The following is a 13106-nucleotide window of genomic DNA, read 5'->3' as shown; positions in this document are numbered from 1 at the left end:
TCCAAGAAAATTAAACTTTGGGGTAACAAGTTTGATATGTCTTAACAGGAATGATGGGAGGTCATCAATTGATGTAAGGCAAAAATTCTAGCTCTATGTGTAAAAGTCATTATGAATTTTTAACAGATTTGAATTGCACTTACCAGGTGTGAATGGGGCCAGACTATAAATGGTATTTATTTTTGTTTAATAAGACTTATTTTGTGCTCTCAGGTCTCACTGTCATCTAAATGATTATTTTAGGAACAGTTGGGGACTTCAACTTTTCAAGAACCATTTTTTGGCAAACTGCACAAGTCCTTATTAGTCATTCTCCTTGATTATGAGCTCTATCTTTCATGGATGTTACATTTCCTAGGATTTGTAAAGATGAGTCATGAGGAAGAGAGATTGTCTTGGCACAAAATGTGTTCTTTCTTGAAGCTGCTGCAAGAAGATCTGATAAGTCTTTCACTTCCACTTTGCCTGTAGTGAAGGGCCCCTGTTACTTTCTTGCATGATCATAATCTGTTATTTGATTTGAGTCCAGCACCAGCCATTGGTTTGCTGGAATTAGGAAGGACTGACTGATGTTTCTAATAGAATATTTTTTAAAACAATGTGATGGAAAAAACTGCTGCAAATAGAAAAGACATTACAAAATGTGTGTTTAATTGTATGAGCTGCTTCTTTTGCAGAATTCCCAATGGAATGCAGGATCAAACCCTAAAAGGCATGCTAAGACAGTTAGGGTCCAAAATATGTTCATCCTTTTATCCCTCTCAGTTTATTCCATGTCTCGGCTGAACCCCGGGAATTCTTTCCATTGTTTTCTGAGCTATACCTTTCCAAACTAAGATCCCCACATCACATCACTATCCTTCCAGTGAAGCAGAAATTAATTGAAATCTTTTCTTAACTCCTGTTTTTCTTTAGTTGGTCAGAGGTTTGTCAGTAAATGAGGTCTGCTTATGATCCAGAAGGTTTCTAATCCCTGCTAGTCCATGGCGATGTGACTAGGACAGACCCATTGAATATGACTTTCCTTAACACTGTTACAATCTGATAGGAACAGTCCACAAAATTCTAAGTACCTATGTTACTGTGGCTTTAAAAGGAGCTAGAGAGAATACAACTAAAAAAGAGGAAGGGTGATTCAATAGTTGAGGCACTTGCCTGGGCCTTGCCAGTCTTTTCACAGGCTTTCTGTGGGAGCTTGAGCCGGTCACTAAGATCTGATCTGCATTAAGAAATGAGGACAGCATAACTATGTCCGAGAAGGGTGTGAAAGACCCACCCCCAAATGATGAAGTTAAAATTACCTAACCCCTGGTGTTGACAATGCTCAGTTGACAGGATAATTGTGCCTTTGCCTATGGCAATGGGAGAACCTCTTCTTCCTGTATAAATAGCATCTTCACTGAAGAGCTAAGAGGTGCAGTTTCTCTGCTACAGCATTTTAAGTGTAGACAGCTCCTAAATCTCACTGTGTCTCAGATCCCCATCTGTGAAGTGGGGGTAACACTACTTTCCTAAGATAAAACCATTAAAGACTGTTAGGCATTCCTCTAGTACACTAAATAGGGGCCATATAAGTACCTGAGATAGATAGTTAAACCTACTCCTCTGACAAGAAACAAACATAAATAACCACTTCACAGTTTGGGAGAGTCGATAAGTTCTTATACCAGCATCAAAGTAAGCTAGTTAAGATGAAAATATTAAGTGGAAAGAGCCATTATTTCAGACAAGCAAAATGTGTAAGGGAGAAATATTTTCAAACCTGTAAGTGTGTCAGAAATGCTGCAGAGGAAAAATAATAGAAAGTGACTTGACCGAGCACTGCTAATGACAATGGCATTGAATAGTAAATAGGAATATCATAAAAAGATCAGTACACAGAAGCATAGAAACAGAGATGGAATTATTGTGCATCTCCTGCCAGGGCACAGTTGCTTGCTACCCTATACTCACCAGTCCTTTATTCAGTCTGGTTTAAATTGCTCAAGCAATGGACTTTCTACCACTTCATCTGGGAGGATCTGCAACAACCTGATTGATTTTACTATCAGGATATGGTTCCATGTATAGAATCTACATTTTGCTTGATTTCAAGCCATTAGTCCTAAAGCTTCCTCCTCCGTGTTTACGTAACCTATGCGCCTTCTGGGTGCGGTGTGCCATCCCATGTAGTGGCTCTTAGACCACTTTCAGAGAGAGGAAGAATGAGCTTGCCCTGTAGCCTTAACTGAGAGCCAAATGGCCAAGCAGTGGAGGCTCATACACTAAGTTCCTGAGGTCCCAGGTTTGAGTCTACCTGTTGGTGTTACATTTCCACTTTTAAAATATAGATAATTGCCGTAATACCCTCTACCTATGCCAGAGGGGAAGTCTATGAGTGAAAAAAGAGAGCAGCGATACGATCACACAGCTGCATCTTATCCACCCACTTAGGGGATCCACAGTTGCATCCGTCTCTCCATTTGGTGGCACTGAATCCTCGCAGTCGAGAAGGCCCAGGGGACGGTACTTGATGTGAGGCTTTGAGTCATGTCCTCCTTCCTGGAATTTACCAGCTAAAACACTTGATTCCCAGGTCAATAGTAACAATAATGCTGCAATTTGAATAGACAGTGCATAAGGCATGTGTGACTAGATGACATCCACTAAGCCAAAGTGTAAGAGGGCAGGGAGGTGAGCTGACTTGCTAGAAGAGGCCTTTTGGGGAACCTTTGGGGGCTGAAGATCTTGGTCATCTGCAAGAGTTGATGGTATAACTTCTGGCCATGGCATTTCAGCACCTCTTTTCTCCTAATGGGAGTAATGGTCTGTGGAGGAATGCACTCCTATTCTACATGTTTGCACACAGGAAAGAGAGCATTGCACTCTTAATTCTTCTACTTTTTCCTGTGATTCTGCCACTCACAGCACTTAATCATGTTAATGCTCTTCTTTGAATCTCTCCAAACTGTTAAAAATATAATGTAGCTCAGAGAAAGTCATACCAACCACTAAGAGTAGTAATACAACTTAGAAAGTTTTGCCTTTTATCTTTTTTTTGGGGGGGGGGGAATTAATTGCATCTGAATGTGTTTTATTGTGTTTAATGAAAAAGATGTTTCACACGAAGTACTATAAGTTATAGTTAAAATTAAATGTGAAATGTTTTTCTTTCCTTAAAACCTTCCCTTCAAGATACCCTTTTTTCCCACAGTCCCTTTCACTGTCTTTAAATACCAGTGATTCCTTTAGCTCCACTCCCATCACACAATCTTCCTGTATCTTAGAGTCTTGCTGCCAGATGAGAACATTGGACAGTGGAATAGGAACCTTCCCTCTCCCAGACTCAGGAAATCGGTCAAGTGGGCGATATGTTTCTAAACAAGAATCAGAAACTGAAGTCTTCAGGTCTCCTGAGCAAGTCCTTCCTTCAGCTCCTTCCATAAAAGCCAAAACTCTTGAGCGAGAAGTGCCTTCAACTGCAAAGAGTCCGGAATCTGTGGAAAGCACGATTAGTCATTCAACATCTGATCCTACCATGACTGCCAAAGGTTTCCAACCTTTTCAAAGTCGCCTTCCAAAACCAGTCTCCTCAGGTAAAATGCCAGTGACACTAGAAATTAGATTCTTTCTGCTCAATTGTCTGTTTCCATTAGAAGAAGTCTGTAATAATAATGTTAGATAACGGGAATGCTAAGTATGTAGCAGAAAAGATTCCTTATGTGAATATAAAAGGTTATCAAGTTAGTGACCTGAGCCTAATGGAATTTTGGTTGCTCACAATTCATATCTGCATCTCAAAGAATATTGTGTAAAATATTAAATCCTTTCCTCAAGAAACAATATTTGAGAGAAAAATAGAGCCAGCCCTGAGAAATGCCGACCACTCAGGATTTCCATTGATTTGAAGAAGAGTTGCATGTACTCAGCAAACTTTCAGGAGCAGGTTCTCAATTTGCTGTCAGTGACCATGTTGTTATATTAAACATTAAAATGACACATTCAGAAACACTTGCTTTCAGAATGGGACTTGAATTACAGAGTAATTTAGACTCAATGCATAAATTCAGTATCAACTATAAACACAAGTCTTTTGATATGTTACTGCACTGTACAAATGTATTTCTAGACAGTAGTAAAAACATTTATTTTGATGTATCAGCAGAATTTGCATTATTGCATATAAAACAATAGCTCACAGAGATGAACGAAGCATGTGAAGGCCCCAGTCCAGTAAAAACACCCATGAATATCTTTACATATATAAACTGAATTGAAAGACTGTAGTCCCATTGAGTTCTGTAGGACTGTCAATGTGTAAAGGTACGTGCATGTATGCATATTTGCAGGCTTGTGGTCTAAAAGTGCAAGTGCCAGGGAAAAAAATGGCTGTTCATTACTTTGTAGCATTTATCTTTATCGTGGAGTAATTTCTATACTTAAAATGGGAAGTATTGTAAATAAGCAGGTGAGATCCATCGTTGACTGGATAAAGTCATTTTGTGTAGATTACACTTCTAGCAAAGTTCAAGAAATTAAATATATGTCATGAATTTTTTTATTAATGAGCTTCTAAAAGGGAAGTAAAAGAATAGTTTTCAATTTGTAGGATTTCAACTTCAAACATTATTCATTTTATTGATTAATTACCATACATAGTAAATTTGAATCAGAAACTTATAACGCTTCCATTACTCTTTCTGTAACTAATTTGAATTACAGGTTGAACCTCCCTTGTCTAACACCTTCAGGACTGGATTGGTCCTGAACAAGGGAATTTGCTACACCAGGGAAGGTCAGGCATCTAGGCTCTCCCGGGGCTCCGCTCCTGGCATCTACCCCAGGAGAACCGAGAGATCTGATCTCCTCCAGCTCACCTGCCTGGGTCTGCTGCCCCTAGGCCACTCATGGGATTCTGCTCCCTTCCCCTAACCCCGCATGGGGCAGCAGCAGTTCCTGGAGTTCTGAGCCCCACATATGGCTGCAGCAGCTGCTCCCAGGGTTCTCTGGATCCAGCCCCATGCATGGCGGCGACGGCTGCTCCTGAGGTTCCCTGGCCCCGTGTACATCGGCAGCTGCTTCTGGGGTTCCCCGGCTTCATGCATGGTGGCGGCTGCTCCCGGGGTTCCCTAGAATCCTGGAAGCAGCTGGGTTCTGCCCCTGCAGGCTTCCACTAACCAAACGGGCTCCACTCTCAGCCACTCTGCAGCTGGGCTCTCTGCTCTAGCAATATCTGTGGTCCAGCCAGACCAAGGATGTTGCTGGACCAGGGAGTCCTGTACGAGAGAGGTTCAACTTGTGATTTGTAACAGTAGAAATTTTCATTGCACTAAAATGACAGTTGAATAGGGGACTCAATCTTAATATTGTTAGCAAACGTTTTTATGGACTCTAATCATAATAGTCATGCCTTTTTTCCAATGAAAAAAAAATAATTATTTAAAGCTTTCACCCAGCATACTCTGGTGTAAAAAGTAGTGCATTCAGCTAATTTAAGTGGCAGGATTATTTATGCGAAATTTGGTATCTGTAGGTAATTGTGAAGTATGACTTCATTTTGCACAAACAAATCCACAAACAACCAACCTCTTCAAAATATATAATAGATAATACAGTAAATTAAACTGCTTTTAGTGGTGAATGTACACATTTTAATTGTTCATAGTTCCATATTATGCATTCTTTGTATTACGGGAATTCCCAGAAGCCCTGCTAAGATTGGTGGTCTTTATTGTTAAAAACTGTGCACCTAAAGTCACAAAGGGCAGAGAGACACCTAATGTTTAGTCTCCTTGCTGCACAGTGGTATCCATGGCCCTGAGTTAGACACCAAGGCTCCCTATGCAGTGCATGAGGAGAGTTAGATGCCTAAGAATGGGAATCATACAAGCCAATACACTGAGCAGGAAGCTGCCTCAGCTAGTAGAGAGGAGAGGGGTGCTGCCTGAGCTCCCCCTCTTAATGAGAGTCAGGCACCTCCTCCACTTGAGACCTCCTGGCACCTAAGTCAGCTCAGCCCTTTCTCCCAGAAAAAGGGGGCAGCTGTTCTATCCCTCGTATAGCCTAGAGCAAGTGCAGCTTCAAAGCCATCCTGCCTGATCTGGAAAAAAGGACTTGAACCCAGACCACCCACTTCCCATGTGAATACCCTAACCTCTGGGCTACATGGCCTCCTGGGTGTGGCCTTACATCTCTCCCACTGAAGCTGTTCCACTTTGTATGAACTATAGATGCATTCACTGGGCCAGAGAGAGTGAGTGTGAGACTGTGACTCTGTAGCCCAGTAGTTAGTGCACTCAACTGGAGAGTCTGGTCTAAGCCCCCTACTCCAATGACCACATCCTAACTAAGTGCTTTAACCACTGAGCTACAGGCAGACCCACCAATGGCAGGGCAAAAGGCGCAGCAGTTGCGGCCAGAGCCCCACACCCTTTAAATTGCTGCTGGAGGGCTGTGCTGTGGGCTCTGTGCAGCTCTGAGGGCTGGGGAAAGGGTGACGCCACATTCCAAATGGGATGGAGGGCTGGTTGCCTCTGTCCAAAGCCCTGCGCTTTCCAGGAGAGAAGATCTGCCCTCCTCCCCTTGCCCAGGGGCCTGCACAGATTGGCAGCTTCCCTGGCAACAGGGCACAAGGGATCTGTAGCTGCCACCACCTCCTTAAGTGTTAATAGGTATCCTCTGAGAATGCCCACTTGATTGGGTCCTGCGGGGTTTGAGGATCACATGGAGGTTTAGGTAAGAGCTAGATGCTGGTTGTCAGGACATAGGCAGCTCACGAGCAGAAGTGTAGTATCATGGAGACTTTCCAGTGGAAATGTGATCTTCTACAGGGTTAGGTAGTATTTGAGCAGGTGCATCGAGGAGCTCCATTATGGGAGTCAGTGCCCAAAGTGACAAATCGTAAATCCTTCTGTGGATCTAGCTGTGTATAAATCCATACTAAGCGACAGTCTCTGCCCCCAAAGAGTTTACATTCTAAAAATAAAATGATTATTAAATCAGCAAAAAAGTCTACAGGGATAGATTAAGAGTGAAATGGTTTTTGCTTACACTTTGACAAGGTAGAGCATTTATTGCAACTAGAAAATGACTCTGATTTATTTAACTTTCGTGAAGCTATACCACATTGTCCTCATATAAGAATCCCAAGTAATGATCATGTGAGGCTAGACATATGGTTTAAATTTAGGATAAAGTCACCAAAGTATGTTTTGCTAAATTGCTGTTATTTAAATTGAACCTAGGACTAAACAGCCTTTCTTATACATTCCTCAGTATAAGAGAAGGTTTATAATTAAACGTATTGGAATGGAGTTGATTTAGCCATATTCCCAGTGCAGTACAGTAGAATGCAAACACACATTGTAGTTTTCATTGCAAATGCCTGTGCAGATTTTTAATCAAAGCTAAATAAAATATATTTTAGTACATATTATTTTTGAAGGAAATGTATTGTTAATTAATGGCACAGCAAAAAGAGATTCAGAAGAGAAATCTTAGTTATAGATTATATGCTACATGCTCGAATAGCCACATGTGTGACCTCAATTCAGCAGCGTGCTATAGAGTAGACTCCATGATTAAACACTGTCATTATAACAAATTGAATAGAAACTGCAAGCATTGAATTGCTTCATAAGAAGTCAGTAGCAGTAAGATTGCGCTGATTTTAATGCTAATATTCACTGCTCCAGCCTTGTAGGTTTGTATCTTAATTAAATTGTGGTAGAGAGATGAAAAAAAGTAGAATGCATCACATTTTGGGGTCAGCTCATTCTTTCCTAGAATATTTGTATCTGACCTTTCTTCTTTACCCTACTTCACTAAAAACACAACTATCATTTTATTCTGGAAAGAGCTATTTATTTTCTTCGGTTTTAGTTTTACATAATATACATGTAGTGAATAAAAAAAGAATTGATCTAAAAATTTTCTAGAATAATATATAATTTCCTACATATTTCTCTGTCAACAAACTGAGTTTGCTGTGTTTCGCGCCATTGGAATATAAAATAACAATACAGCTCTCCTAACTGTTTCCTAAAAATCATTGTAACATTTTGTTTTTCATTTGCAAAGAGTTTAAGAGGCAAAAACTGATTTTAAATTGTGTCTTGTCTTTTCTCCTGATAACTGGGAAGTGCTTTTTGTCACCCATATATTGAACAGCACTTTACTAAACAAGTAGTTCCATTGAAGAATGGGATTATTTGACATGAATAGAAGTATCAGAATCTGATCCATAATTGACCACTGGATTACACCGAAACACAGTCAAACACTGTTGTTAGTGTAATAATGATGAGATCCAGAAATTGCATAATCTCTTTTTGAATTCAGGAATAATTAACCCTCCAAAGCAAAGTGGACACGAACAAATTCTGGTGACTTCTGCTTCATTAGAGCATACTGAAAAAAATGTGGAAAACAAGAAGATTCTCCCAGATTGGAGCAGCAAGAAAGCCACTAAAAATGCAAAGGTATAACTGAAAGAAAAATACCGGTGGGGTAACTAATATGGAGAGCGAGAGAGAGCTCTAAAGACCATCTTTAACTGTAAAGAGTCAAAATTGCTAATTGACCTAACTATAATTAAAAGAATAATTAACAATCTAATATGTAATTCCTTCTGTCAGCAAATGTTATCCTTAATATTTATTAATAATACCATGCCCATAGGTATGCTAGGTACTTTCTCATGTTTTACAGACATTTATTACTTAAATATTATTATCTCCAGGCACTTTGTATATGAGGAAATTGAGTTACTCGTACATGGTGGTCTTTCTTTGCTTGATATTTTGCATTTTTAGAGGGTTTTTTCCCTTTTGGAGATAAGGTTCTTTCCTGAATTAAGTTTTTGTTTTTTTGGTGTGGTATGAGTGAGAGGATGTAATCTAACTGTAGTGTAAAAGGTACAGTAATGGGTTTTTTTCCCTTCATTTTGTTAATCCCTACAGTTGTTTGACAGTCTTTCAATCCTTTCCTGAAAACGATGAAAAAGACAGAGAAGAAAATGCACACACCCGTGTAAAGCTAGTGTTGATAGTTGCAGGGCAATGAATGATTAGAAGTGCCGGCTCTGATGGAAAAACAGGTGCAGCAGGTTAGAAAGTGAGAACCTTTGAGACATAGAATACATAGAATGATTTAAAAAATTAGCTCCTCAATAAAAGTGGGTTGCTAAACAAATTAACTCTGGTCCACAACTAACAAGTAGGCCTCACGCTCTTGTGAGCTAAGATCTTTCTTTATGTTGCTTATGCTGTAAGTTATGCTAGTATTTTTGTCTTGTGCTTTTTTAAAAAAAAAAACTGGTGCCCCATTCCTTTACAAAGCTGGCACAGACTCTAAGGTACACACAGATAAGTGGTTTGCCCAATCTCACATTGGCAAGTCTGTGGTAGAGCCTGATTAGAGTACTGTTACCTTTTAGACCCATATTGCTATTATTAGAATATGCCTCTTATACAAATAAGTAGCTGCCATTTTAAATCTCTAGCTAATGGGAGGAATGCATGGAGAAAACCAGCAGCTTCAAAACAGCTGTAGGAAGGTCTCTTTAAAAAAAAGTTTAAAAGTGGTTTAATTTAGTGATGGATAATTAGTTGATAATTGTACTTGTGGATCCTGCCATCTGGTTGATAATCAGCACACCAGGTACAAGTACCACGATATTCCAAATATCAGATGTAACTTCCTCCCCTCTTCTTTCTAAGATGGCTACTTCTCCTAAATCCTCAGCACTTCCATGGAGTGGGCTTATTAGGACAAGGGCTGCTCTTTACTAGGGTTCCTAGTAAAATGTCTGTGACTTTCCCTGTTGTGTACAGAGGAAAAGGAGTCAATTGTGGACTCTCTTGCTCCCCCTGCCACTGCCAAAAAATAGGAAGGGAGGGGGCATGACGTTAAAATGGCTGAATTTCTCACAGTGGTAAAACCATGCATCTTATGCTTGTCGTGCCCAACAAGTATTGATAAAACCTTTAGACAGCCCTGCAGATCATTTCTTGTTTGAATGCCCTATCTGCTATAAACTTGCTATCTTAGAAATACTTGAGAAGTTTTTAAATTGTATTGTAAATGCAAAAAAATAGATCTACATTATGTGAGGAAAAGTGTGTGACCTTAAAGCAGTTTTACAGAGGGAAGAGGCTCATTCCTATACATGTTAAGCTGTCCCTTACTCAAGGAGTCCTGTGTAAACCAATGGGAGCAGGTGAGGAAGATGGTACTACTAATGTGAATAAAGTGGCAGAATCTGGCCCAGTATAAGCAGGACTAACTCTTGGGACATATCTGCAAAATAATAGTGGCTAATTCCCATATTGTCAAACTTACGATTACATGATGAATGTTAGTTGCAGTAGTTCAGATATTTTATCAGAAGTTTTCTTTGATTCATGCAAAATGTTTTATATCTGAATAAAATATTCTTCCATGGTATATGAGTCATTCTCATTGTGCTATTATTACTGGTGTAGGACAAGGCACTGCGAGTGTGCACTTATTCTGCTAGCAGCAGTAGTGACACTGAGACGGAGCCAGAGTATGAAACAAGTGACTTTGGAACTGCAAGGGAAAAGTTAGTAGACTTAACAAAGAACAAACAAGGTAACTGAAAATTTATACATGATAATGTATAGTTCCCATCTCCATCCTGACAGCAGCTGATTGTATCTTTCATAGTACTGTATCTGTTTGATTTTCACTTTTTAACTCTTTCTTCAGATATAATTTTCCATTATGTATTTTTATTATAAAACTGCCATCATTGTTTTCTGTTCCACCAAAGTCTTTAGCTGCATTATTGCAGCAACAAAAAGGTGATTGTAATACTGTACCCTTTTTTAATTACATAGGTTAGTAGTAGGTTGCAATAACCGAGTGAGCCATGGCCATAGTTTTCTAACACTCCTGTGACAGTGGTTCTGCTCACACTGTTATAGTTAAAGCTCTGTCAGCCTTCCCAGTGTCTATTGCTACATTTCTGAGGATGAGGTTAAGTCACAAGAATTGACTCTTAATTGAAATCTAGCATGAAAATAAAAATGAATTCCTTGGGGTAATTTTGTTAAATTTTAGAACATAAGAACGGCCGTACTGGGTCAGACCGTATCCTGTCTGCCGACAGTGGCCAGCACCAGGTGCCCCAGAGAAGGTGGACCGAAGACAGTGATCAAGCGATTTGTCTCCTGCCATCTCTCTCCAGCCTCTGACAAACAGAGGCCAAGGACACCATTTTATCCCCTGGCTAATAGCCTTTTATGGACCTAACCTCCATGAAATTATCTAGCTTCTCTTTAAACTCTATTATAGTCCTAGCCTTCACAGCCTCCTCTGGCAAGGAGTTCCACAGGTTGACTACATGCTGTGTGAAGAAGAACTTTCTTTTATTAGTTTTAAACCTGCTACCCATTAATTTCATTTGGTGTCCTCTAGTTCTTCTATTTAGGGAACTAATAAATAACTTTTCTTTATTGGCCCTCTCCACACCACTCATGATTTTATAGACCTCTATCATATCCCCCCTCAGTCTCCTCTTCTCTAAACTGAAAAGTCCCAGTCGCTTTAACCTCTCCTCATATGGGAACTGAGTGCTAGATGGGTAATTTATGAGCATCAGCACCAGTGGAAGCCATCCTGCAATGTATGTTAGACATTTATGGAGAAGACTGCAGCAGGAAGGGTCACATAACTCTTTTGAAGGCAGTAGAGAGAGACTGTTTTTTTCAAAAAGTACTGAATATACAGTAATTCTTTCAGGTAGTATTCAAATGCATCCTTGGTTTACTTGCCACAAACAATTCAAGGGAGTGTATCAGACCCACACAAAATCTGTGCACCAATGAACCAACTTAAGCACTGAAAGCATGTGCATTTCTGAGAATTAAAGGGAGGTTTCAGTGATAGACTTTATGCTGGCTCTTTGCACAGGGGCGAGCTTCAAATATTAGAGTTTGAAGTGATACATACATTAAAAATACCACAGGCAGCTAGGTACTGCAGCTAGAAACCAAGGTGCCATTTGTATTTACTAGGACCTGAGCTGAGTGTTTGGTATTTGCAATAATAATCCATTTGGGGTGTTTTTTGACAGGGTAGAGTTGCTAATTTTGGTTGAACATATTCCTGGAGATTTTAGCACTTGACATAATCTTAAATTAAAAATTAGTCTTTAATTCCTGGAGACTCTAGGAGAATGCTAAAAAGTTGGCAATCCGCAGCAAAAGTGTGGGAGGTTGTTTATTGTATTGATGGCACGCTGCTATTTTTGTAATCTTTGGTTATATATGAAATGTTGCAAGTGATTAAATCAAATAGTCACTCTTGATATTTTGCTTAATAAACTGTAACATGAGAGAACTGTATTTTTTTAAATAGGTGTTGCCATATGTGCATTTTTTTAATCCATAACAAATGTTTTAAAGGATTTTGCCATGTGTAGGTGCCTGTATAACCCACACACCTAGTGTGGTTACTGAGCAATGCAAGTGGTACCTAGACCACAGCAACAGTTAAAATCAAGAGACCTCTACAGCATGAGCTGGGAGCCAGCTTGCTTTTAGCTCAGAGGGTGGAGGCTCCTATACTCTGCTTTAGAGGTCCCAGATTCAAATCTGCCTGCTGGTGGTTACACCTGCGCTAAATTACAACAGCCTTCAAATGTTGTGACAGTACTGTGAATTAAAACCACCACTTTTCTTAGAGAGCCATTCATTTACATAGCTTCTCCATTCGGGGTGGAACAGAACCAAAATGGATGCAAATTTCTGGGATGTGAATAAGGCAACACAAAAAAAAATCCTAAAATATTGGTATAGCGAGAGGTTGTTTTTTCTCTTATAGGACCAACATTTCTGCCTTCATCACTTTAAATACTGTTGCCTAGATGTGGTAAATAATAACACTGTGCTTCTATTGCAACTAGCATCCAAAGATCTCAACACACTTTACTGTATGTGGGTATGGTATTATCCCCATTTTACAAATGAGCAAATTGCAGAACAGAGATGATCTAGATCAGCAGTAGGGAATAACCAACCTGAAGGCTGGAGGCAGTTAATCAGGGTTAGCCCTGGCAGGCAGCTGCCGCTGTATTTACCTCTGCCTCCACAGGTACAGGC

The 13106-nt window shown here is 39.8% G+C and overlaps 1 protein-coding gene across 10 annotated transcripts in view; it reads left to right on the top strand.

Moving 5' to 3' along the window:
- The window catches only part of NCKAP5 (NCK associated protein 5), a 659073-nt gene that overhangs the window by 602701 nt on the left and 43266 nt on the right, over positions 1-13106 (top strand). For all 10 annotated transcript variants that reach the window (XM_075933271.2, XM_075933270.2, XM_025178765.3 and 7 more), the window contains 3 exons: positions 3267-3575; positions 8320-8459; positions 10464-10593. In XM_075933271.2, coding sequence (XP_075789386.2) covers positions 3267-3575; positions 8320-8459; positions 10464-10593 — 579 coding nt within the window. The remainder of the gene's footprint in view (positions 1-3266; positions 3576-8319; positions 8460-10463; positions 10594-13106) is intronic.

Source organism: Pelodiscus sinensis, chromosome 7 (genome assembly GCF_052426305.1).
Source record: "Pelodiscus sinensis isolate ZL-2025 chromosome 7, ASM5242630v1, whole genome shotgun sequence".
Taxonomy (NCBI): domain Eukaryota; kingdom Metazoa; phylum Chordata; order Testudines; family Trionychidae; genus Pelodiscus; species Pelodiscus sinensis.
The sequence above is the reverse complement of the archived record's forward strand: the minus strand, read 5'-3'. Positions and strand labels throughout refer to the sequence as shown.